Genomic DNA, 26,511 nt, shown 5'->3' with positions numbered 1-26,511 from the left:
AGAGCAGGAGATAGTTAGCACTTATGCATACGTCCTAGCGAGCGAACATGTTGGGTGCTGGGACGTATCTGTACGTCCTATAGCAGGAAGGGATTAAAGGAGTACTCCGGTGAAACATTTTTTTTCTTATCAACTGGCTCCAGAAAGTTACAGATTTGTAAATTACTTCTATTAACCTGTTGGGAACGGAGGGCATACAGGTACGCCCTCGCGTCCTGGTACTTAAGGACGTATTTCCGATCCGGTGATTGGACCGGGATTACTGCTGATATCTATCAGCAGGCATCCTGTGACAATGCCCAGGGGAGTCCCGAGACCTCCCCACTAGTGACCTGTTCAACCGGAAAATAAGAATGAAAGAATGATCAGAGGATAAAAAAAGATAGGAGCGAGGTGGTAGGGGTGCCACCTCCCGCTATCCCCTCCCTATCCCCTGCCATTGGTCGATCAGGACTGACCGACCATTGGCAGTTGGGGGCGGGTTGGTGTTAGAGTTGATTGCCCCCGCTCTGCCCACCGATTTAAGTCCAGGCAGAGCTGGGAGAACAAGTTGGGCGAGGGGTAGCGTAGCCGGCTTACCGGGCGGCATCGGAGCAGCGGCGGGGACATCGGGCAGCAGCAGGAGGAGTGCGGCCAGAAAGTGTGGCGGTGGAGGAGGCTGCAGTGAAGATCGCTGATAAGTGCTCTTCACTGTGGCATTCTAAAAGTTGCAAAACTACAACTCCCAGCAAGGCAAGACAGCCAAAGGCTGTAGTTTTGTAACATCTGGAGGGCCAGTTTGGAGACCACTGTATACTGATCTCCAAACTGTGGTCCTCCAGATGTTGCAAAACTACAACTATCAGCATGCCCAAGCAGTCAGTGCATGCTGAAGTTGTAGTTTTGCAACATCTGAAGTGGCACAGTTTGAAGACCACTATACGGTGGTCTCCAAACTGTAGCCCTCCAAATGTTGCAAAATTACAATTCCCAGCATGCCCAGACAGTCAGGTATGCTGGGCGGTGTAGTTCTGTAATATCTGGCCATTCAGATGTTGCAGAACTACAACTCCCAGCATGCCTGGACAGTCTGGGCATGCTTGGAGTTGTAGTTTTGCAACATCTGGAGTGCTACAGTTTGGAGACCACTACTTAGCGGTCTCCAAACTGTTATTCCCCAGTTGTTGCATAACTACAACTCCTGGCATGCCTTTCGGCTGTCAGTGCATGCTGGGAGTTGTAGTTTTGCAACAGCTGAAGGTTTGGGGTATTCCCCTCATGTACAGGGTACATTCACACGGGCGGGGAATTAAAGTAGATTTCCTTCTACAATTTTGATCTGCGGCAAATTTTCCGCCCCAGTTCAAACTCCCAGCGGAAAACTCACTGTGAACCCTGGCCTGTGTGAATGTACCCTAAAAACACTACATATACATAGTCCTCCCCCAATAAAAAACGTCTCATACGGCAGTGTTTCCTAAACGGAGCCTCCAGCTGTTGCAAAACTACAACTCCAAGTATTGCCGGACAGCCATTGACTGTCCAGGGATGCTGGGGGTTTTGCAACAGCTGGAGGCACCCTGTTTGGGAAACACTGCCATAGGGTTTTGGTGGAGACAAGCCCCATCCTTTTATCCGGTTCCCCCCCCCCCCCCTATTGCAATGTCCTAATCTAGGCCTCAAATGCGCATGGTGCTCTCTCACTTCAGAGCCCTGTCGTATTTCAAGCCAACAGTTTAGGGCCACATATGGAGTATTTCCGTACTCAGGAGAAATTGCGTTACAAATTTTGGGGGGATTTTTCTCCTTTTACCCCTTATGAAAAGGAAAAGATAGGGCCTACACCAGCATGTTCTTTTAAAAAATGTTTTACACTAACATGCTGGTGTTGCCCCATATTTTTCTCCTGAGTACGGAAATACCCCATATGTGGACGTAAAATGCTCTGCGGACGCACAACAGTGCACAGGAGTGGGAGTGCGCCATTTGAGGCGCCCACATGTGACCCCATTTTGGAAACGAACACCCCTCAAGGAACGTAACAAGGGGTATAGTGAGCCTTAAAATCCCTACAGGTCTTTGACGAATGTTCGTTGGACTTGAAAATTAAAAATTTGTGCTTTTTTCCCTGAAATGCTGGTGTTACCCCAAATTTTTCATTTTCACAAGGGGTAATTGGAAAAAAGCCCCCAAAAAGTTCTAGCCTAATTTCTTCTGAGTAAGGAAATACCCAATATCTGGATGTAAAGTGCTCTGCGGCCCAACTACAATGCTCAGAAGAGATGGAGCGCCATTGGGCTTTTGGAGAGTTTGTCAATCACCTGTGGGGTGTTAATGCTCACTATACCCCCTTGTTACGTTTTTTGAGGGGTGTAGTTTCCAAAATAGTATGCCATGTGTTTTTTTTTTTTTTTTGCTGTTAACTCCTTGGGGACGGAGCTCATTATAACCTTAAGAACGGGAGCATTTTTTGCAATGCTGACCACTGTGACTTTAAGCATTAATAACTCAGGGATGCTTTTACTTTTCATTCTGATTCCGAGATTATTTTTTCGTGACATATTCTACTTTATGTTAGTGGTAAATTTGGTAAAATTCCAAAATCTGATGAAAAAATTGAAAATTTTGCATTTTTCTAACTTTGAAGCTCTCTGCTTGTAAGGAAAACAGACATTCCAAATAAATTATATATTGATTCACATATACAATATGTCTACTTTATGTTGGCATCATAAATTGACAGGTTTTTATTTTTGGAAGACATCAGAGGGCTTCAAAGTACAGCAGCAATTTTCCAACTTTTCACAACATTTTCAAAATTGGAATTTTTCAGGGACCAGTTCAGTTTTGAAGTGGATTTGAAGGGCCTTCATATTAGAAATACCCCATAAATTACCCCATTATAAAAACTGCACCCCTCAAAGTATTCAAAATGACATTCAGTAAGCTTGTTAACCCTTTAGGTGTTTCACAGGAATAGCAGCAAAGTAAAGGAGAAAATTCAAAATCTTCATTTTTTTACACTTGCATGTTCTTGTAGACCCAGTTTTTGAAATTTTACAAGGGGTAATAGGAGAAAAAGTCCCCCAAAACTTGTAACCCAATTTCGCTCGAGTATGGAAATACCTCATATGTGTATGTCAAGTGTTCGGCGGGTGCACTAGAGGGCTCAGAAGGGAAGGAGCGACAATGGGATTTTGGAGAGAATTTTGCTGAAATGGTTTTTGGGGGCATGTCACATTTAAGAAGCCCCTATGGTGCCAGAACAGCAAAAAAAAAAATAATATATAAGAAAAATAAAAAAAACACATGGCATACTATTTTGGAAACTACACCCCTCAAGGCACGTAACAAGGGGTCCGGTGAGCCTTAACACCCCACAGGTGTTTGACGACTTTTCGTTAAATTCGGATGTGTAAATGAAAAAAAAAATTTCACTAAAGTGCAGTTTTTCCCACAAAATTTACCATTTCTACAAAGGGTAATGGGAGAAAAATCCCGCCACAATTTGTAACGCAATTTCTCCCGAGTAAGGAGATACCCCATATGTGGCCCTTAACTGTTGCCTTGAAATACGACAGGGCTCTGAAGTGAGAGAGCTCCGCATTTGAGGCCTGAATAAGGAATTTGCAATAGGGGCGGACCCGGTCACAAGGACGGGGCTTGTCTCCACCAAAACCCTATAGCAGTGTTTCCCAAACAGGGTGCCTCCAGCTGTTGCATGACTCCCAGCCAGTCAGGACAGTCTATGGCTGTCCGGCACCACTGGGAGTTGTGGTTTTGCAACAGCTGGAGGCGCCGTTTAGGAAACACTGCCGTATGAGACGTTTTCATTTTTATTGGGGGGGGGGGGGGGGCGACGTGTAAGGGGGTGTATGTGTTGTGTTTTACTTTTTATTATTTGTTAGTGTAGTGTTTTTAGGGTACATTCACACAGGCGGGGGTTCACAGTAAGTTTCCTTGAAGGAAACCCACTGTAAACCCCGCCCGTGTGAATGTACCCTGTACATTCACATGGGGGGGGGGGGGGGGGTGCCCCAAACCTTCAGCTGTGGCAAAATGACAACTCCCAGAATGCACTGACAGACCGTACATGATGGGAGTTGTAGTTTTACAACAGCTGTAGGCACACTGGTGGGGAACCACTGAGTTAGAAAACAGACTCTAGCTCAGTGATTCTAACCCATGTGCCTCCAGCTGTTGCAAGACTACAACTCCCAGCATGTACGGTCTGTCAGTGCACTCTGGGAGTTTTAGTTTTGCTGGAGACACACGGGTTGGAATCACTGAGTTAGGAAACGGACTCTAGCTCAATGTTTCCACACCAGTGTGCCTACAGCTGTTGCAAAACTACAATTCCCAGCACAGCCAGACAGTCAGGGATACTGGGCGTGTAGTTCTGCAATATCTGGCCCTTCAGATGTTGCAGAACTACAACTCCCAGCATGCCTGGACAGTCTGGGCATGCTAGGAGTTGTAGTTATGCAACAACTGGGGAAGAACAGTGGCCTCCAAACTGTAGCCCTCCAGATGTTGCAAAACTACAACTCCAAGCATGCCCAGACTATCCAGGCATGCTGGGAGTTGTAGTTCTGCAACATCTGAAGGGCCAGATATTGCAGAACTACACGCCCACATCCCTGACTGACTGGGCATGCTGGGAGTTGTAGTTTTGCAACATCTGGAGGGCTACAGTTTAGAGACCACCATATAGTGGTCTCGAAACTGTGCCACTTCAGATGTTGCAAAACTACAACTCCCAGCATGCCCAGTCAGTGCATGCTGAAAGTTGTAGTTTTGCAACATCTGGAGAACCACAGTTTAGAGACCACTACACAGTGGTCTCCAAACTGTGACCCTCCAGATGTTGCAAAACTACAACTCCCAGCATGCCCAGACAGCCTTTGGCTGTCTGGGCATGCTGGGAGTTGTAGTTTTGCAGCTTTTAGAAGGCCACAGTGAAGATCACTTATCGCGCTCTTCACTGCAGCCTTCTCAGTCGCACTTTCCGGCCGCCGCTCTTCCTGCTGCAGCCACTGCTCAGTGGATGCCGCCTCCGAAGGTCTGGGTAAGCCGGGCCATGCTCCCCCCTCTCCGCCCGTGTTCCCGCGCTCTGTACCGACTTCCGATCGGTGGCCAGAGCGGAGGAAATTAACTCTAACCCCCCCGCCCCCCTCCTGCCATTGGTGGTCAGCCTGAACGACCAATGGCAGGGGATAGGAGGGGGTGGCAACACTGCCACCTCGCTCCTATCCTTTAGGCTGGTCGGAGCTGGCTCTGACAGCTCCGATCAGTCTCATTTTCCGGGAGATCGGGTCACCAGTGACCCGATTTGCCGGGACCGCGATTACCGATATGGGGGGGGGGTGTCTCAGGACTCCCCTAGGCATTGCCATGGGATGCCTGCTGATAGATATCAGCAGTCATCCCGGTCCGATCACCGCCCGGTGAGTGGCAGTGATCGGAAATGCTGAGGGCGTATGGATACGCCCTCCGTCCTTAAGTGATGTGACGCGAGGGCGTATGCATACGCTCTTCGTCCCCAAGGAGTTAAGGCACCATGGGGGCTTCCTAAATGCGACATGCCCCCCAAAAACCATTTCACAAAAATTCACTCTCCAAAAGCAAAATGTTGCTCCTTCCCTTCTGAGCCCTCTAGTGCACCCACAGAGCACTTTACATCCACATATGAGGTATTTCCTTGCTCGAGAGAAAATGAATTACAAGTTTTGGGGGGCATTTTAACCTTTTACCCCTTATAAAAGTGAAAAAATGAGGCTAAAATAACATGTCAGTATAAAAAAAAAATTGAGATTTAGATTTTTCTCCATTTTTCTGCTAGTCATGTAAAACACCTAAAGGGTTATAAACTTTTTGAATGTCATTTTGAATACTTTGAGGGGTGCAGTTTTCATAATTGGGTACATTATAGGGGATTTCCAACATAAAGACCCTCATTCACTTCAAAAACTTAACTAGTCCCTGAAAAATTCTGATTGTGAAATTTCCGTGAAAAATTTGAAAATTGCTGCCCTCTGATGTCTTCAGAAAGTAAAAACATGACAACTTTATGATGCAAACATAAAGTAGACATATTGTATATGAGAATCAATGTAATTTATTTGACATGTCCCTTTTCCTTACAAGCAGAGAGCTTCAAAGTTAGAAAAATGCAAAATTTTCAAATTTTTTTTAAATTTTTCACCAAGAAATCATGCAAGTATCGACGAAAATTTACCACTAACAAAGTAGAATATGTCTAGGTACACTACAAGTAGGTTTTGAACACTGGCACTTATGGGATTACTGGCAGCTTCTAAGACACACACTAGTGGTTCCCTGCTGAGCCACTAAGTAGTAAGAATAATAATAAAACAAAATATATTTGTAATGTCAGCGCTTATACGGTATGTATGATTGATACTGTGGTTATAGATGTCCTGCGGTACTGAGAATGGCACACGGGCTGTTAGTGCTATAGTTACATTAACCTTATATTTTTAATTATGCAGAGAGATATGCCTTGCTGTTACATGAAACGGTGAAAATAATCTATTTGAATGTATCTTCACTTAGTTGGTGTGGTAGGACAAAGATTTTTGCCTTCAACTTCCAGCCTTTCATGTCATCGTTGTTCTCGTGTTCGATGCAATGTCTGAAGTGGCGCGCGCCAGGAGACTGCCCCGGCCGCAGGAGTCTACAACTGGCAGTTCACATTCCGGTGGGATAGTTTGAATGACCTACGGCTGATAGTGATGTCACTACCCAGTATGGGTCAAACTAACGCATTTTGGAAATTAAGATTTCCTTCCTTAGAGAAATAACGTTAGTTACTATAGCACTAACAGCCCATGTACCATTCTCAGTACCGCAGGACATCTATAACCACAGTATCAGTCATATATATTAGCGCTGACACCACAAATATATTTTGTTTTATAAAGTAGAATATGTCACAAAAAAACAATCTCAGAATCAAATTTATAAGTAAAAGGATTCCAGAGTTATAATGCATAAAGGGATAGTCAGATTTGAAAAAAATGCTCGGGTCCTTAGGGTCATAATGGGCTCCATCTCCAAGGGGTTAAAAATTTTTTAATCCTACCAGTACTTAGCTGCTGAAGTTGAGTTGTTTTCTGTCTGACAACTGTGCTCTCTGCTGACACCTCTGTCTGCCTGAGGGACTGTCCAGAGTAGGAGCAAATCCCCATTGCAAACCTCTCCTGCTCTGGACAGTTCCTGAAACAGACAGAGGTGTTAGCTGAGAGCACTGTGGTCAGACAGAAAACAAAAACAAAATAAAACTTCAGCAGCTGATAAGGTACTGGTAGGATTAAGATTTTTTTTTTTTTTTTTTTTTTTTTTATAGAAATGATTTACAAATTCTTTAAATTTCCAGAGCCAGTTGATATGGGAAAAAAAATAAAAATATAAATAAATAGTTTTTCACCAGAATACCCCTTTAATCCAGAGCACTGGTTTTTCACCAATCAACTGGTGTCAGAAAGTTAAACAGATTTGGAAATTACTTCTATTTAAAAATCTTAACCCTTCCAGTACTTAGCTGCTGTATGCTTCACAGGATTTTTTTTTTATTTTTTCCTTTTCAGTCTGACCACAGTGCTCTCTGCTGACACCTGTCTGTCTGAGGAACTGTCAAGAGCAGGATAGGTTTGCTTTGGGGATTAGCTCCTGCTCTTGACAGTTCCTGAGACAGACAGGTGTCAGAGGAGAGCACTATCATCAGACAAAAGATATTCAAAAAGAAATGAACTACCTCTGTAGTATACAGCAGCCGATAAGTACTGGAAGGATTAAGATTTTTAAATAGATGCAATTTACAAATCTGTACGATTGTTTAAATGAGAGCCCTACTTGCCGGGGGTCATATCCATCCGAAGGCTTGTCAACCTACTGGGAAGCCCTACCTAATCATCAGGTAGGGCTCACTAGTAGGTAGACAGGCCCGCAAATAGATATGACCCCCATCAGAAATGGGATCATATCTATCTGGGGCCTGTATCTGAGGAGCCCCATCTGATGGAGGTCACATCTATGGAGGGGCCTGCCTACCTACTGGGGAGACCTTCCTGATAGGGGGGGGGGGTCACATCTATGAGGGGCATGTGTAACTACTGGGGAGACCTACCTGATGGGGGCCACATCTATGAAGGGCCTGTCTACCTAATGGGGAGCCCTACCTGTAGTGGGTCATATCTATCTGGGGGCCTGTCTTCATATGGGGAGCCCTACCTTCCTAAAGGGGACTACCTACTTATTGGGGTGGACTTACTTATCAGGGGCCCTATCCACCTAATGTGGTGACATACTGGTCTGCCTATTAAGTTTCTATTAATAAAAGACAATATTTACATACTATTTTGGTTTAAATTATTTTATGTACCAGGACAAGTTGATTGTCATGAGGGACAAGTAGATCGTGCTCCATTTTTGTCCCTTGGACAAGTAGTTTTTTTTTTTTTAAACTTTCCACACCTCTGCTTTAGAAGGCATGCAGGTTTGCATAAAGTATTGGCATGGACAGAAACAAAAGACATGATGGAGTGGTTATGAAAGAGAATACAAATTGCTTGACACCTTTGCATATGTTCTAAGTGTGTCAGTCAAATGAAGCCAGAAGACAGATATACTATACCCAAGGCTATTCAGTTTTATTTTAGCACTGCTTACTATAATAAATATACTACTAAATCACAATGACAGACCTTTATCAAGCGATTTAGTTACATTTTTTTTTTACTAAAAATGTCGCACCTACGCGATTTTTGGTGCAACATTTTGACTGGAAAGCGAGAAAAGCAAGTTTTCCAAAACTTAACTACGAAGTAAAATTTTTAAAATGGACTACGGGTAGTCTGGTATTTATTAACTGAGACAATCGCAACTGCGCAAAAAAAAGTTGCAAGCCCTCAAAAACTGCGTAAATGTAAGCCAGCCCAGAGCTGGCGTACAAAACGGCTTTTGAGAGCAAATTTTATATTTCCCGCTGGCAGCCGACATAACGGCTCCAGCGGGAAATCTAAAACAACTGTACATCACTCTGCAGCCGCCCGGGCTCTGTCTGATTCTAACCCTGCTACCCTAACATAATGACATCCCTCCTTGTCTCATGCGCCGCACATCTCCCATCTGTCTGCTACCTACAGTGAGGGAATGCTGGGAGTTGTAGTATTGTAGCGGGATAATGTGCGGCGCGGGCGGGTGGAAGACAAGGGGGGGTGGGGGTTATGTAATACAGTGTCCCCATTATTATACTGTATTAGGGTAGCGGGGATAGAATCTGAGGAACCCGGGCTGCTGCAGAGCGATTCCAGCCCAGGCTCCTTTTAAGGCTGGGTTCATACTACGTTTTTTAATTACGGTTCCCGTATACGGCTGAGAGGAGGGGTGGGCGGGGCTTAATCGCAGCGCCCGTATTCGGGAACCGTATTTAATGCATGTCTATGAGCCGACCGGAGTGAACCGCAGCCTCCGGTCGGCTGCTTTTTCGGCCGTATGCGGTTTCCCGACCACATTTTGCCTGCGGTTGGGAAACCGCATACGGCCGAAAAAGCAGCCGACCGGAGGCTGCGGTTCACTCCGGTCGGCTCATAGACATGCATTAAATACGGTTCCCGAATACGGCTAAGTGCGGGCGCCACGATTAAAATCCGCCCACCCCTCCTCCCAGCCGTATACGGGAACCGTAATTACAAACCGTAGTGTGAACCCAGCCTAACATACCTCGGCGCCGCGGAGTTTCTATTTCCTCTAATGTAATTTCATATTTCCCACTGGGTCCCGTGATTGTCCGGGACCGAGCAGCCAATCACGGGAAATTTGATATTACAATAGGGATTAAAAGCTCCGTGGCTCCGCTAGATGTTAAAAGGAGCCCGGGCTGGCATCAGTCTTCAGCCGCACGGGCTTCTCATATATCCTGCGGCGCCTTGGTAAGGAGCCCGGGCTAGCCTCACTTCAGCCGCCCGGGCTCCGTCAACTATCATCTCCGCAGCGCCTGATAAGGAGCCCAGCCTGACGTAACTCTGCAGCCGCCCGGGACTCCCACAGCCGGACAGGGAGATGTGTAGGTGCCGTCCCTGTCATCCATCAGCACTGCGGTACACGCCGAGAGATGGCAGGGACGGCTTCTGCACATCTCCCTGCCTGGCTGCGGGAGTCCCGGGTGGCTGCAGTATTATGTCAGCCCGGGCTCCTTACTACAGCGCCGCGGAGTTTAGTGTAATTTCAAATTTCCCGCTGGGTCCCATGTCACGTGACCCGGCAGGAAATATGAAATTACAGTGATTCTCTGATCACTGCAGCCAAGAAGCGGAGCGCATTACCACCCACTTCCCCTCGTTGGCACGACTTCAACTCCCAGCATGCCCTTACAGTAAGGGCATTCTGGGAGAGTTGTAGGGGGTGGGGTGGGTGTTGGGGACAGGTGACAAGCTTGTCACCTGCCCCCGGCCGCACAACTACAACTCCCAGCATGCCCTTACAGTAAGGATATGCTGGGAGTTGTAGTTGTGCGGCAGGGGGCAGGTGACAGGCTTGTCACCCGACCCCCTACAACTCCCAGCATGCCCTTACAGTAAGGATATGCTGGGAGTTGCAGTCATGTGGTGCTGGAGATTGTTACCACCCCCTACAACTCCCAGCATATCCTTACTGTAAGGGCATGCTGGGAGTTGTAGTCATGCGCGGACAGGTGACAATAAATGTATTGGCCTATTTTTCTTTTTTTCTCCTTTCAGATCCGTGTATCCTGTGGACTACTTCGGATTCGGTGGACTGTTTCGATGAGCAGCGTTTTTTTTATCTGTTTAATGTTAATAAAATGGTTAACGAGGGCTTGTGGGGGAGTGTTTTTTGGAATAAATTTTTTTGAAACTGGTTATGTTTTTTTTTTTTTACTTACTTGGCAGGCTTAGTAGTAGAAGCTGTCTAGTAGACGGAATCCATTATTAAGCCTGGGCTTAGTGTTAGCCCCCAACACAGCTAGCGCTAACCCCCAATTATTACCCTGGTACCCACCGCCACAAGGGTTCCAGCAAGTGCCGGTACCAACAGGCCCAGAGCGTCAAATATGGCGCTCCTGGGCCTAGGCTGTAACAGGCTGGCGTTATTTAGGCTGGGGAGAGCCAGTAACAATGGCCCTCGCCCACCCTGGTAACGTCAGGCTGTTGCTGCTTGGTTGGTATTTGGCTGAAAATAAAAATACGGGGAACCCTATGCGTTTTTTTTTAAATAATTAATTATTTATGCAAAACAAAGAGAAGATTCCCCCTATTTTTATTTTTAGCCAAATACCAACCAAGCAGCACCAGCCTGATGTTACAGGGTCGGCGAGGACCATTGTTACTGGCCCTCCCCAGCCTAAATAACGCCAGCCTGTTACCGCCTAGTCCCAGGAGCGCCATATTTGACGTTCCAGGCCTGTTGGTACCGGCTCCTCCCGGCACCCCTGTGGCGGGGGGTACCGGGGTAATAATTGGGGGTTAGCGCTAAGCCTCAGCTTAGTAATGGACTCTGTCTATAATACAGCTTCCACTACTAAGCCTGTCAAGTAAATAAAAAAAAACACATTTAAAAAAAAAAAAAAATTAATTCCAAAAAAAGCAACACTCCCAAAATTCCTCATTAACCATTTTATTAACATTAAACCAAAAAAATGCTGATCACTGTACTCCCCTGAATCTAAAGTAATCCACAAGATACAGGGATCTGAAAATGAGAAGAAAAAATTAATTAGTTAGTACATTTAGGGGGAAAAAAGTGATAAAAAACACACACACATATACACATATACATAGAAAGATAAATACATAGATATATATATATATATATATATATATATATATATATATATATATATATATATATATATGTATATATCTATCTCACACAGTTTTTTCAAAGCTCCAAATTTGTGTTCTGAAGTCATTTATTGTTTTTTTGCTTATGTGTGCAAAAAAAAAAAAAAAAATGGTATTCAAAAGTGATTTATTGGTTTTTGCTTATGTAAGCCATATTTATCAACCCACCATGATGGTATATTAAATATGTCACACATAAGCAAAACCAAACGCAAGAAAAAAAATGCCTACAGAACTCGCTTACCAAAGCAACGATGATAAAAGTACCCCAATTTTTTTTTGTCTTAATCAAGGTTTAGTCACAGCAAAGTGGAGCAGCACAACCGACAGCGTTTCTGTGATGTGAGTGAAGGCGGGCCCAGTCGCAGCCCTGGTCACAGGCTGCAATAGTTAGATGCCAAAACAGAAAAATGTACCACAGCACGCCGGTTCAAGGTGAAAATAATAAGGTGTTTATTCCTCACATGTGGCAAGCAACGTTTTAACTGTCAATACAGTCTTTTTCAAGCATTGCTTTCATATCTTAATAAGCTCTGGTTAAAAAAAAAAAAGCTGACCTATGATTGGTTGGTATAGGTGTATTAGACTAGCTTTTGTCTTTGACAGGTTGATCAATCTGGACCAGTACGAGTGGAAACCGGCTTTGACGCACATGGTTTTAAGTGGTTTAAAATTATCAGTAAATGGGGGTAACTATGAGTAAAGGGGTTTTCTAGCATTTTTAAAAACAATGGCCTATTTTCAAGATAGGCTATTAATATTAGACTGTCTGGGTTCTGGCTCCTTGCACCCCCCTTTTCAGCTGTTTACAGGGGCCATTTTCATCATATAAATGCTGCAGAATCAACATTTACATTGCAAGCATTCTGGTTAGTACATGCAAAAGGTGTACGGTACCATAATGCTGTCCAATTCACTTAATGCAATCACCTTTTAAAAGCCTTTAACCCTTTAAGGACTCATCCCATTTGGGCCTTAAGGACTCAATTTTATTTTTACGTTTTCATTTTTTCCCCCTCAACTTAAAAAAATCATAACTCATATTTTCATCCACAGACTAGTATGAGGGCTTGTTTTTTGCGCGACCAGTTGTTCATTGTAATGCCATCACTCACTTTACCATAAAATGTATGGCGCAACCAAAAAAATACTATTTGTGTGGGGAAATTAAAAAGAAAACCGCAATTTTGCTACTTTTGGAAGGTTTTGTTTTCACGCAGTACAATTTACGGTAAAAATGACATGTGTTCTTTATTCTGAGGGTCAATACGATTAAAATGATACCCATGATAACATACTTTTCTATTACTGTTGCGCTTAAAATAAAATCAAATTAGTACGTTTAAAATCCCCCTATTTTGAAGACCTATAACTTTTTCGTTTTTCCGTATAAGCGGTGGTATGAGGGCTCATTTTTTGCGCCGTGATCTGTACTTTTTATTGATACCATATTTGCTGATATAAAACTTTTAATCCATTTTTTATAAAAAAAATTTTAGTAAAATGTTATAAAAAAAGCAGCTATTTTGGACTTTTTTGTAACGTTCACCGTACGGAATCATTAACGTTTTATTTTAATAGTTCAGATATTTACGCACGCGGCGATACCAAATATGTATATAAAAAAAATGTTTTAACACTTTTTGGGGGTGAAATAGGGAAAATGGGACAATTTACGTTTTTATTGGGGAGGGGGTTTTTCAAATTTTTTTTTTACTTTATTTACTTTTATTTTTACACTTTAATAGGCCCCATAGGGGACAATTTATAGCAATCATTCGATTGCCAATACTGTTCAGTGCTATGTATAGGACATAGCACTGATCAGCATTATCGGTCATCTTCTGCTCTGGTCTGCAGGAAGGCAGATCAGAGCAGAAGATGCCTGGAAGGCAGCGGAGCCAGGTGGGGGGCCCTCCGTCTGCCGTGCTGGATGATCGGATCGCCGCGGCAGCGATGCGGGCGATCCGATCATCCATTTTAGTGACCACGATGCTGCAGATGCCATGATCTATATTGATCACGGCATCTGAAGGGTTAATGGCGGACATTCGCGGGATCGCAGATGTCCGCCATTACCGGCGGGTCCCTGGCTGCGATCAGCAGCCGGGACCTGCTGCGCATGATCCGGGCATCGCTCCGATGCCCGTGGTTATGCTTAGGACATAAATGTACGTCCTGGTGCGTTAAGTACCACCTCACCAGGACGTACATTTTCGTCCTGCGTCGTTAAGGGGTTAAACACCAATACTAAAATAAGCTATTCCCAGCATCATAAAGCTAGGACATTACATCCCTATTAAGAATGTTAGTAGTCTGACCTCTAGGAGCACAGGTTTATCCTCTTTCCTCTTAAAAAACATATTGCTTTCCTTATACCACGGCTTAGTTCACACAAATTGTGGCCAGATATCCCAAGGACGGCCAGTGCCAACTGCACTGTCATCTCCATAGACGGCAATGTATTGTTAAGAAAATCTAGAAACAAATAATCTTTTGGGAATTCCACTCAGAAATGCATTGCTGTCTGTGGTGACGGCAAACCAGTCTGGACCAACCTAGGAGGAAAGAAACCTCAAAAATTCCATTATTAACATTCTTGTCTGACATTTGTTGAAAATGTCATATGCAATCTTATCACGCTTATTAATGAACCTCTAAACAAAATAACATGTACAACCCATTTACATCTGTCATGAGTGAAGCCTTACGCACGTGACTGTTTCTAATATAAAACCATAATGCACACTGTACTGTATTTTGCTACATTTTTGGCCCCACTGCATAATATACTGTATGTTTGATTTTTCAAAGGCCTTTTTAAAACTCAAAGTACACCTGTCATCTCTGTAGGAGGTACAGAGCAGCACACAAAAACAGGGCATATGAAGATGGGACAGACTGTTCGGTTGTTTAGAAAATACGGTAGGTGTGATAACTTTACAAACTGCAGCCACAGTAACTAATGATACAGTCCCATCTCCTTATGCCCTAACTGTTTTAGTGTGCAACACTGTACCATAGAGGTGACAGACCCCGAATGATCACGAGAACAAGCTGGGAAAAGTATGTGCACTCTCTTCAGCTCTATGTTATGTGACCTTGGTGACCCATAAAGTCTATGGGGTCATTTACAGGGGTATTCCAGGCCCAAAATTTTTTTTTTTTTTTTATATATATCAAGTGGCTCCGGAAAGTTAGGCTGGGTTCAAACTACGATTTGTAACTACAGTTCCCATATACGGCTGGGAGGAGGGGGGCGGGGCTTAATTGCGACGCCCGCACTTATAGGGGAACCGTATTTAATGCATGTCTATGAGCCAACCGGAGTGAACCACAGCCTCCGGTCGGCTGCTTTTTCGGCCGTATGCGGTTTCCCGACCACAGGCAAAAACGCGGTCGACCACGTTTTTTTTTTTTTTTTTTTTTTTGCCTACGGTCGGGAAACCGCATACGGCCGAAAAAGCAGCCGTCCGGAGGCTGCGGTTCACTCCGGTTGGCTCATAGACATGCATTAAATATCGTTCCCGTATACGGCCGAGTGCGGGCGCCGCGATTAAGCCCCGCCCCCCCCCCCCCTCCCAGCCGTATACTGGAACCGTAGTTACAAATCATAGTGTGAACCCAGCCTTAAACAGATTTGTAAATTACTTCTATTAAAAAATCTTAATCCTTCCAATAGTTATTAGCTTGTGAAGTTGAGTTGTTTTCTGTCTAACTGCTTTCTGATGACTCACATCCCTGGAGCTGTCCAGCTCCTATGGGGATATTCTCCCATCATGCACAGCTCCCGGGACGTGACATCATCATTGAGCAGTTAGACAGAAAACTAATAACTATTGGAAGGATTAAGATTTTTTTATAGAAGTAATTTACAAATCTGTTTAACTTTCCAGAGCCAGTTGATATATAAAAAAAAAGTTTTTGCCTGGAATACCCCTTTAAGTCTCATATGCACAGAGTGAGGAGAGGAGCACGCTGCCTCCCTCATGTCATTGGTCAGGGTCTAAACACAAACTCCAGTCAAAAAATTTTGACAGGTTCACTTTAAGTATGCTTTGCTCTATAAGAGAACACAAGTGCTACATCATGGTATGTTTACACTGTGGAATTCCGCGCAGTGAACATTACCATCAGTGTGAACGGGTCTTCCACGAGACCTGTTCACACTGCGGAATTTCAGCGAAAGACAATTTCCGCCGCTGAAATTGTTTCGCAAAAAGAAAGAACATGTTCATTTTTTGCGCGGAAGTCCACGAGCACTGCATAGCCGTCAACGGTGATGGAATTTCGGCAGCGGCCGCAGTGTGAACATACCCTTGACGACAATGGACATAAATGTACGTCATGGTGCAGTGGTACTTAACGCCCCATGACGTACATTTACACTCCACCATGACCGCGAGCTCGCGTCATGCCCAGCAGGTCGTGGCTGCTATCAGCAGCCAGGGACTAGCTAGTAATGGCGGACATCCGCAATCGCGCGGATGTCCGCCATTAACCCATCAGATGCTGTGATCAATACCGATCACGGCATCAGCGGCAGTCCGGTACTTTATATAGACGGTCGGATCAGCCGCAGCGCTGCCGCGGGGATCCAGTCATCCAGCATGGCGGCCGGAGGTCCCTTCACCTGGCTCCAGCCTTCTCCTGGGGTCTTCTGCTCTGCTCTGAAATCGAGCAGACCAGATCAGAAGTGCTATGCATAGCACTGATCATTATCTGGGGACTATTAAAGTGTATAAAAAATAAATTCACAAATAAAAAAAAAGTTAAAAATGTGAAAAATCCCCTCCCCCAATAAAAATTTAAATCATCCATTTTCCCCCCCATTTTACCCCCAAGAAAGCGTAAAAGAAAATGAACATATTTGGTATCGACAAGTGCATAAAAGTCTGAACTAGAGATGAGCGAACTTACAGTAAATTCGACTCGTCACGAACTTCTCGGCTCGGCAGTTGATTACTTTTCCTGCATAAATTAGTTCAGCTTTCAGGTGCTCCAGTGGGCTGGAAAAGGTGGATACAGTCCTAGGAAAGAGTTTCCAGCCCACCAGAGCACCTGAAAGCTGAACTCATTTATGCAGGATAAAGTCATCAACTGCTGAGCCGAGAAGTTCGTGACGAATCGAATTTACTGTAAATTCGCTCATCTCTAGTGATATCATTACAAAGTAAAATTGGTCATGCAAAAAACAACCCTCATATGGGTCTGTGGATGGAAAAATAAAAGTTATGATTTTTAGAAGGAGGAGGAAAAAACTAAAATGTAAAAATAAAATTGGCCCGGTCCTTAAGGGGTTAAGGATTCAATACACCCAAAGTTAAAAGATAAATCCACAGACACCAGTCCAAACACTGTGTTGCAGTTTAGATCTTACTCATGATAACACAGACAATTCAGTTATAAAGTGGACAGCTACCAGTATACTGGCTAATGCACAAACAGGTATGAATCCGAAAAGGCTGGTAAACCATTAACAGTTCACCATATCCGATTTAACCACTACCTGGCTCTGGACCTCACTCCGCTCACAGTAGGAGCTCCGCCATGGACGGCACCACCTGCAGATCCAGGGTCACAAAGAGGAGTACGGCAGTATGATGTCCGGTTCGGGCCCCGACGGCCCCCAGCCATGTCTGGGCTTAGCTTTCTCAGTCACAACACATGTATGGTGGATGGACCTGCTGTTGTACAAAATATTTCATTAAATATATTAGAAAAATTTTAAGAGATCTGTGCACAGAAAACAAAAAAAAAATAAAATAATTCAAACTAAAATGAAATTTCTAAATTATCACATGGATACAGAAGCTATGTTCACACAGAGTTTTTTCAGCACATATTTTGTTTCATACTAGGCACCAAAAGAAAGTGTGCACAGCCGCCCCCCCACCTCAAGTTCCTTACAAATGCTCCCTAAGGATTCAGGATGATGGTTAGTCCCATTGAATGTAGGTCATCAACACCTATGATGAGTTTAAAAAGGCAGAGCAAATTACACGGCAGAAATCTAAGGCTTCCACATATTGCACAGCTTATTACTCCACTTGGGAAATATACCCTTAGGTGATGCCCTAAATGTGTTTGGTCATGACACACTGGTGAGATAGGACTCCTTGCAGGATAACCATTGTTCACCCTACAATGGAAGGAGAATATTTGGGCAAGTATACATTGGTATTAATGTGCATCAAGACCTGTTGCTTCCAGATGGTGCACAACTACAACTCTCATCAGGTCCCGACAGCCTTCAGTTGTCAAGGTGTGATAGAAGTGGTAGTTTTGCAACAGCAGGTTGAGGAACAATGATCTAGAGCATGGGTGTCAAACATGCGGCCCGTGGCCCACAATGAATATTTTTGCGGCCTGAGCAGAGCCAGTGCTTGCCCTGCAGTGGGGGATCCCCCCCCCCCATCACTATTAAGGACATCCCTGTGTCCCGAACGATGTTTTCTGGACACAGGGATACCCCCCATCAACTCTCATCGGCCCCGCGTTAAGTTTAAAGCCGCAGGGGCTGCCGAGAGATAGTGACGTCCCGTGCGTGCGCCCATAGCAACGGAGGCGCGGAGGAGTGGAACATGGAGGTGGAAGACGCGCGCTGGCCAGCATGGTAAGTGACCAGCGGCACATCAGCTTCGGTGCTCAGACCACCACTCCTCTGGTTCCGGGACCTACTGCTATGGCCGGACCGGAGGAGGGTGGTCAGAGCACTGAAGTGGGGCAGTACACAGGCATACAGCCTTCAGCCATACACTGTACATGGCTGGAGGCTGTATGTCTGTGGGGGGGAACTATGCTGCCAAGCCAACGTGGGGGGCGGGGGAAACTATGCTGCCAAGCCAACGTGGGGGGCGGGGGAAACTATGCTGCCAAGCCAACGTGGGGGGCGGGGGAAACTATGCTGCCAAGCCAACGTGGGGGGCGGGGGAAACTATGCTGCCAAGCCAACGTGGGGGGCGGGGGAAACTATGCTGCCAAGCCAACGTGGGGGGCGGGGGAAACTATGCTGCCAAGCCAACGTGGGGGGCGGGGGAAACTATGCTGCCAAGCCAACGTGGGGGGCGGGGGAAACTATGCTGCCAAGCCAACGTGGGGGGCGGGGGAAACTATGCTGCCAAGCCAACGTGGGGGGCGGGGGAAACTATGCTGCCAAGCCAACGTGGGGGGCGGGGGAAACTATGCTGCCAAGCCAACGTGGGGGGCGGGGGAAACTATGCTGCCAAGCCAACGTGGGGGGCGGGGGAAACTATGCTGCCAAGCCAACGTGGGGGGCGGGGGAAACTATGCTGCCAAGCCAACGTGGGGGGCGGGGGAAACTATGCTGCCAAGCCAACGTGGGGGGCGGGGGAAACTATGCTGCCAAGCCAACGTGGGGGGCGGGGGAAACTATGCTGCCAAGCCAACGTGGGGGGCGGGGGAAACTATGCTGCCAAGCCAACGTGGGGGGCGGGGGAACTATGCTGCCAAGCCAACGTGGGGGGCGGGGGAACTATGCTGCCAAGCCAACGTGGGGGGCGGGGGAACTATGCTGCCAAGCCAACGTGGGGGGCGGGGGAACTATGCTGCCAAGCCAACGTGGGGGGCGGGGGAACTATGCTGCCAAGCCAACGTGGGGGGCGGGGGAACTATGCTGCCAAGCCAACGTGGGGGGCGGGGGAACTATGCTGCCAAGCCAACGTGGGGGGCGGGGGAACTATGCTGCCAAGCCAACGTGGGGGGCGGGGGGAACTATGCTGCCAAGCTAACGTGGGGGGCGGGGGAACTATGCTGCCAAGCTAACGTGGGGGGGCGGGGGAACTATGCTGCCAAGCTAACGTGGGGGGGCGGGGGAACTATGCTGCCAAGCTAACGTGGGGGGGCGGGGGAACTATGCTGCCAAGCTAACGTGGGGGGCGGGGGAACTATGCTGCCAAGCTAACGTGGGGGGCGGGGGAACTATGCTGCCAAGCTAACGTGGGGGGCGGGGGAACTATGCTGCCAAGCTAACGTGGGGGGCGGGGGAACTATGCTGCCAAGATAACGTGTGGGGGGGGGGGAACTATGCTGCCAAGCTAACGTGGGGGGGCGGGGGAACTATGCTGCCAAGCTAACGTGGGGGCCTCATATTGACGTTTGCTCCTGTCACGATCCCAGAATTCAAGGGTCGGCGTTACCACGTCCTTTTTTGGATGCGGCCCACATAAACTTAAACCTTGTTTCTTTGGCCCATGTTAGCCTTTGAGTTTGACATGCTTGATCTAGAGCAATGAGGAGATACAGGACAGAAAATGATCACCTTAAGTTATATTTGAAAAAATAAAATGCAAGTAAACTAAATATAGATTTAGTCATTGCCTAAATAGTAGGTTCCTCAAATAATAACCTGAAGTAATATAGTAGGAAACTGCTGACAGACATGTTCATTTTACAAGCAAAGTTGTGATAATGAGCAGGCAACATCATAGGTAAAGAGTTCAGCACTCCTAACCTTCACTACAACACAGATTGGCTCCTATCATCAGCACTAGTCTTAAAGGGGTTGTCTGTCTACTGAAGTGCCCCTGTGTGCTGCCAAAGATAACGCCCAGAACTCCCCACTACTCTAGTCCTGACAGCACCCATTCCGCTCTGCTTCTGTTGAGGTACTGACCCTGAAGGAGCTGCCGGGTCAATTTGTTTTATTTTGGCAGCATGCAGGGGTATTTCTTCAAAATAAATATCTGACTGAGGCAAAGGGCATCTATATCACCTGAACTCCCAACCAGCTGGACTGGATCTAATATATTATGGAACTGTCATCTAAGTGATACTGTTCACACCAAGCCCCGGGGAGCAGTTCCCTCCAGCATACACAGCTATGAGGGAGAGGAGATCCTGAGGTGTTCAGTAAGCAGCATTACTAGGAGAGGTACCACAAGATGTATCACACTGCGTTCTGCCTCCCACAAATAGCTCCACATGCGACCAGCAGACACTTACCACCCGCGTACTACAAGAGACTGACTCTTATGAGCGCAGGGCCGGACACATCCGCGCACGGTAGGGCCTCGCTTACTTTGCCTCCCCAGAGGTTCAGCGGCCACCACCCCCCAAAACACTCACCACTTCTGTCCAGCGGGCACGCGCCTTGTGTCATAAAGCGCGAGGACGCGCAACGAGACCTACTTCGTCAAGGAAGCGCGCCTGTGTGCGTCATGACGTCACACGCCGAGGCAGGCTTGTTCGATTTGAGCATGCGCGGCTTCTCCACCGTACTGTTTGTGCTGCTGTGTGAGATTGTGGTTATTAGAACGCGAAGTGGTGAAGCAGCTGCATAGGGCTCGGTGGATTAGGTTTATAGGTTATTGTTAACGCAATACTAACTTTGCGGTTTAATATATGTATCTAGAGGGGCAGTGGAGATTTATCAATACCTGGGTAGAGCAGTGCAGTTGCCCATGGCAACCAGATTGTTTCTTTCATAAAAAAAAAGTCCTCTGAAAAATGAAAGAATCTCCCCCAGTGTGTAGGCTTTGTGCACACGCTAAACTAGGAAAGGCTCCACACAGAAAAAGGTGCACATCTTTTTGCTATAGTTTGTCTTGATGCTGGGATTTTACTATTTGCACTGTGACTGTCTACTCCTCACTTTCCCTTATTAACTCCTTGCGGACACAGCCCATTTAAATTTTTTCATTTGATTTTTTTTCCTCTTCTCCTTTTAAAGGGGTACTTCACCCCTAGACATCTTATCCCCAATGCAAAGGATAGAGGATAGTATGTCTGATTGCAGGAGTCCCGCAGCTGGGTCCCCCGCGCAAATGCCGAGGGGGGGTCATCAGACCCTCCATGTCGGCGATCGGCGCAAATCGCAAGTGAAATCGCACTTGCGATTTGCGCAATTCCGGGTCTTACGGGTCACGTGTGACCCGATGACCCGGAGATACAAGGTGATCGGGGGTGTAGAATACAACCCCTATCACCTACTGTATCTATGGGGAGGTGGAGATTTCGCCACCCCCCCAGGAGAGCTGCTATTGGCTGGACGATCGTCCAGCCAATAGCAGCCGGCAGAGGAGGGGTTAAAAGGCATCCTCTGCAGCGCTGACTGTTAGCTGGGTTCAGTCAGCAGTCAGAGCTGCAAGAGGAGCCAGGGAGCCTCTGCACCCATCGGATCACCTCTGGAGACCCGAAGATCCCCTAGATCAGGGACAGAATCCACCAGAGGGAAAGGTAGGGAAATCCATGTAATAAAGTAAAAAAAAAATACCCCCCTGAACCCCTAATAGGGCTCAAGAGTACCCCACATTTTTTTTTACCATGACCCAGGCCATATTAGGGGTTCAGTTCGCTGCGATCTGCCCCCCCCCCCCTTTTTTTTTTTTTTTGGCTGCAGCGTTTTTTTTTGCTCACATAACGGTGTGTGATTACTAATCACACACCGTTATACATAGTTACACCAAGCACTCGCTATACACTCCACTGTAGATAAAAGGCGATGGCTCGCCGGGCATTTTCGTCGGCGGAGGCATACGCTTTTCTTGCCTCCGAATCTGCCGGTGAGGACGAGGAAGATCCAACATTCCTGTGCTCTTCCTTGTCCTCCTCATCATCTAGTAGTGATGATGAGCCCCCTAGAAGGCGGCGGAGACGCCGCCAGGCGAGGCCACGCACCCCCCATGAAAGTGGCACTAGTGCGAGTGGTGATGCCGCTCGTAATAGGAGTCAGACCCCCTTACCGGAGCTCCCTTCCGATGAACCTGTCTGGAGACCCCCAGAGGGTTATCAGCCATGGGTTCCGGAGTTTGTTGGCGACTCCGGAATCCGGATTGACACGGCTGGGTTCTATTTCAGTTATTTTTTTTTCAGTGACAGCCTGGTCAATCTAATGGTGGAGCAGACGAATCTGTACGCCAGGCAGTTCATCGCCCATCACCCAGATTCTTTTTTGGCCAGGTCCAATGAATGGTACGCCGTCAGTGCAGCAGAAATGAAGACATTTTGGGGCCTCTAGCTGCATATGGGCCTGGTCAAAAAGCCCAGTGTCAGGCAGTACTGGAGCGGGGACATCTTCTACCAGACCCAGCTGTACAGTATGGCCATGACACATAAGCGATTCGAGGCTATTTGGAAATGCCTTCATTATGCAGATAATGAGGCATGTCCACCCCGAGGTGATCCCACCTATGACCGCCTTTACAAAGTGAGGCCGGTCATCGATCACTTTGGGGCCAAATTTTTGGAGGCCTTTGTACCGCTTAGGGAGCTCTTGGTTGATGAGTCTCCTATCAGTTTTAAGGGGAGACTCATCTTCCGCCAGTATGTTCCCTCGAAGCGGGCGCGGTATGGCGTGAAGCTCTATAAACTTTGTGAGAGTACCTCCGGGTAGACTCTCAAGTTTAGAGTGTATGAGGGATGAGATTCCCATATTGAACCCCCAGATTGTTCCCCCACTCTGGGTGTTAGTGGGAAAATCGTTTGGGACCTTATGTACCACGTGTACGTGGACAACTTTTATACCAGCATCCCTCTCTTCACATCCCTTGCCGCCAGATCCACATCCACTTGTTGGACCGTGTGGAGAAACCAGAGAGGCCTCCCTCTAAATTTGATCCAGACACCTATTCCCAAGGGTGAGTCCTGTGCCCTTACCTATGAAAACCTGTTGCTGGTCAAGTATAAGGACAAGAGGGATGTCCTTATGCTGACCACTATTCATGGTAACGGCAGCTCACCTGTCCCTGTGCGAGGTACCACAACATAGGCGTGCGCACGGGGTGTGCCGGGTGTGCCCAGGCACACCCTAATCAAGCCCAGGAAGGCATCCGAGGCCACCACTGAGCAGCCCGCAGAGGACCCCCCGTCACATTCGGGACATCCCTGTGTCCCGAAAGATCTTTTCGGGACACAAGGATGTCCCAGTAACCTTTCTACAGCGGCCCCCGTGTTAACTTTCAAAACACAGGGGCCGCCGGGAAGTAGCGCACGCAGGGACGTCATTGACGTCCCGTGCGTGCACCCATAGCAACAGAGGAGCGGAGATTCCAGGAAGAGGATGCGCGCGCCGGCCGGAATAGTAAGTGACCAACACGAGCTGGTGTGGGGGAAACTATACTGCACCTAATGTGGGGGAAACTATACTGCACCTAATGTGGGGGAAACTATACTGCACCTAATGTGGGGGAAACTATACTGCACCTAATGTGGGGGAAACTATACTGCACCTAATGTGGGGGAAACTATACTGCACCTAATGTGGGGGAAACTATACTGCACCTAATGTGGGGGAAACTATACTGCACCTAATGTGGGGGAAACTATACTGCCCCTAATGTGGGGGAAACTATACTGCCCCTAATGTGGGGGAAACTATACTGCCCCTAATGTGGGGGAAACTATACTGCCCCTAATGTGGGGGAAACTATACTGCACCTAATGTGGGGGAAACTATACTGCACCTAATGTGGGGGAAACTATACTGCACCTAATGTGGGGGAAACTATACTGCACCTAATGTGGGGGAAACTATACTGCACCTAATGTGGGGGAAACTATACTGCACCTAATGTGGGGGAAACTATACTGCACCTAATGTGGGGGAAACTATACTGCACCTAATGTGGGGGAAACTATACTGCCCCTAATGAGGGGAAACTATACTGCCCCTAATGTGGGGGAAACTATACTGCCCCTAATGTGGGGGAAACTATACTGCCCCTAATGTGGGGGAAACTATACTGCCCCTAATGTGGGGGAAACTATACTGCCCCTAATGTGGGGGAAACTATACTGCCCCTAATGTGGGGGAAACTATACTGCCCCTAATGTGGGGGAAACTATACTGCCCCTAATGTGGGGGAAACTATACTGCACCTAATGTGGGGGAAACTATACTGCACCTAATGTGGGGGAAACTATACTGCACCTAATGTGGGGGAAACTATACTGCACCTAATGTGGGGGAAACTATACTGCACCTAATGTGGGGGAAACTATACTGCACCTAATGTGGGGGAACTATACTGCACCTAATGTGGGGGAACTATACTGCACCTAATGTGGGGGAACTATACTGCACCTAATGTGGGGGAAACTATACTGCACCTAATGTGGGGGAAACTATACTGCACCTAATGTGGGGGAAACTATACTGCACCTAATGTGGGGGAACTATACTGCACCTAATGTGGGGGAAACTATACTGCACCTAATGTGGGGGAACTGTACTGCACCTAATGTGGGGGAACTGTACTGCACTTAATGTAGGGGAACTGTACTGGTGCAGTACAGTTCCCCCGCATTAGGTGCAGTACGGGTTCCCCCGCATTAGGTGCAGTACAGTTCCCCTTCATTAGGTGTAGTACAGTTCCCCCACATTAGGTGCAGTACAGTTCCCCCACATTAGGTGGCACCTAATGTGGGGGAACTGAACTGCACCTAATGTGGGGGAACTGTACTGCCAACCTAATGTGGGGGGACTGTACTGCCAACCTAATGTGGGGGAACTGTACTGCCAACCTAATGTGGGGGAACTGTACTGCCAACCTAATGTGGGGGAACTGTACTGCCAACCTAATGTGGGGGAACTGTACTGCCAACCTAATGTGGGGGAACTGTACTGCCAACCTAATGTGGTGGGACTTATACTGCACCTAATGTGGGGGAACTATACTGCACCTAATGTGGCAGGACTTATACTGCACCTAATGTGGGGGGACTTATACTGCACCTAATGTGGGGGGACTTATACTGCACTTAATGTGGGGGGACTTATACTGCACCTAATGTGGGGGAACTATACTGCACCTAATGTGGGGGAACTATACTAATTGTGTGTATGTGTGCGTATATATATATATATATATATATACAAACAACAAAAAACGTGGTCTCAAATGGCTGGAGGTGCTCAACCCCAAATGCAGTTGTGCATTTATACTGGGGGAGCAGATCCTGCCCTTGTAGTCCGTTGCTAGGGGCGATCCCCAGCATAAAAATGCATACAATGGAGGATGCCTGCAGCGCACTACAAGTGCCACAATAGAATCCTACACCAGATAAACGGTGTGGATGTGTAACAATTAGAATACAATACAGGAATATGGGTGCACTACTGTGGTAGATGTAAACAATGACATTGTTTATCCCTCAACACTGATGTTAAAATTGAGACATTATCCAGTGTATCCTTATATGAAGGACACACCAGAGCCCGCACACCATCACCAAGGTTTCTCAATTTGGTGCGAGACCTAACGCTAATCCTACCTGTGCTTGATAAGCAGAACAGGGGCCAGTGGTCAATTACGGCAGCTAATGTGGCAGGACTTATACTGCACCTAATGTGGGGGGACTTATACTGCACCTAATGTGGGGGAACTATACTGCACCTAATGTGGGGGAACTATACTAATTGTGTGTATGTGTGCGTATATATATATATATATATATATATATATATATATATACACACTCATATATGCACGCGCGCGGCGTGAGTTTGTGCTTTAGGGTGCACACCCTAATGCAATAGGCTGCGCACGCCTATGTACCACAACAACGGTCCTCAAGCCCGATTGTATTCTGGACTACAATCAGTATATGGGGGGAGTTGATCTTTCTGATAAAATCCTCAAGCCATACATGGCCATGCGGAAAACAGTATGGTACAAAAAAGTTGCGGTCT

The 26,511-nt window shown here is 46.8% G+C and overlaps 1 protein-coding gene across 3 annotated transcripts in view; it reads right to left on the bottom strand.

Moving 5' to 3' along the window:
- TMEM39B (transmembrane protein 39B) overlaps window positions 1-21,045 on the bottom strand; it is a 44,662-nt gene extending 23,617 nt beyond the window's left edge. The window contains exons 1-3 of one of the 3 annotated variants that reach the window (XM_056556942.1): window positions 20,826-20,920; window positions 17,758-17,830; window positions 17,371-17,548 (exon numbers count right to left, since the gene is read on the bottom strand). In XM_056556942.1, the coding sequence (XP_056412917.1) occupies window positions 17,371-17,498 (128 nt within the window). In that variant the 5' untranslated portion in view covers window positions 17,499-17,548; window positions 17,758-17,830; window positions 20,826-20,920. The other 2 variants (XM_056556941.1, XM_056556940.1) reach the window with 2 other exon arrangements.
- Window positions 21,046-26,511: the final 5,466 nt, after the last annotated feature.

Source organism: Hyla sarda, chromosome 2 (genome assembly GCF_029499605.1).
Source record: "Hyla sarda isolate aHylSar1 chromosome 2, aHylSar1.hap1, whole genome shotgun sequence".
In the NCBI taxonomy this organism is placed as follows: Eukaryota; Metazoa; Chordata; class Amphibia; order Anura; family Hylidae; genus Hyla; species Hyla sarda.
This window is presented reverse-complemented; position numbering and strand designations above follow the sequence as displayed.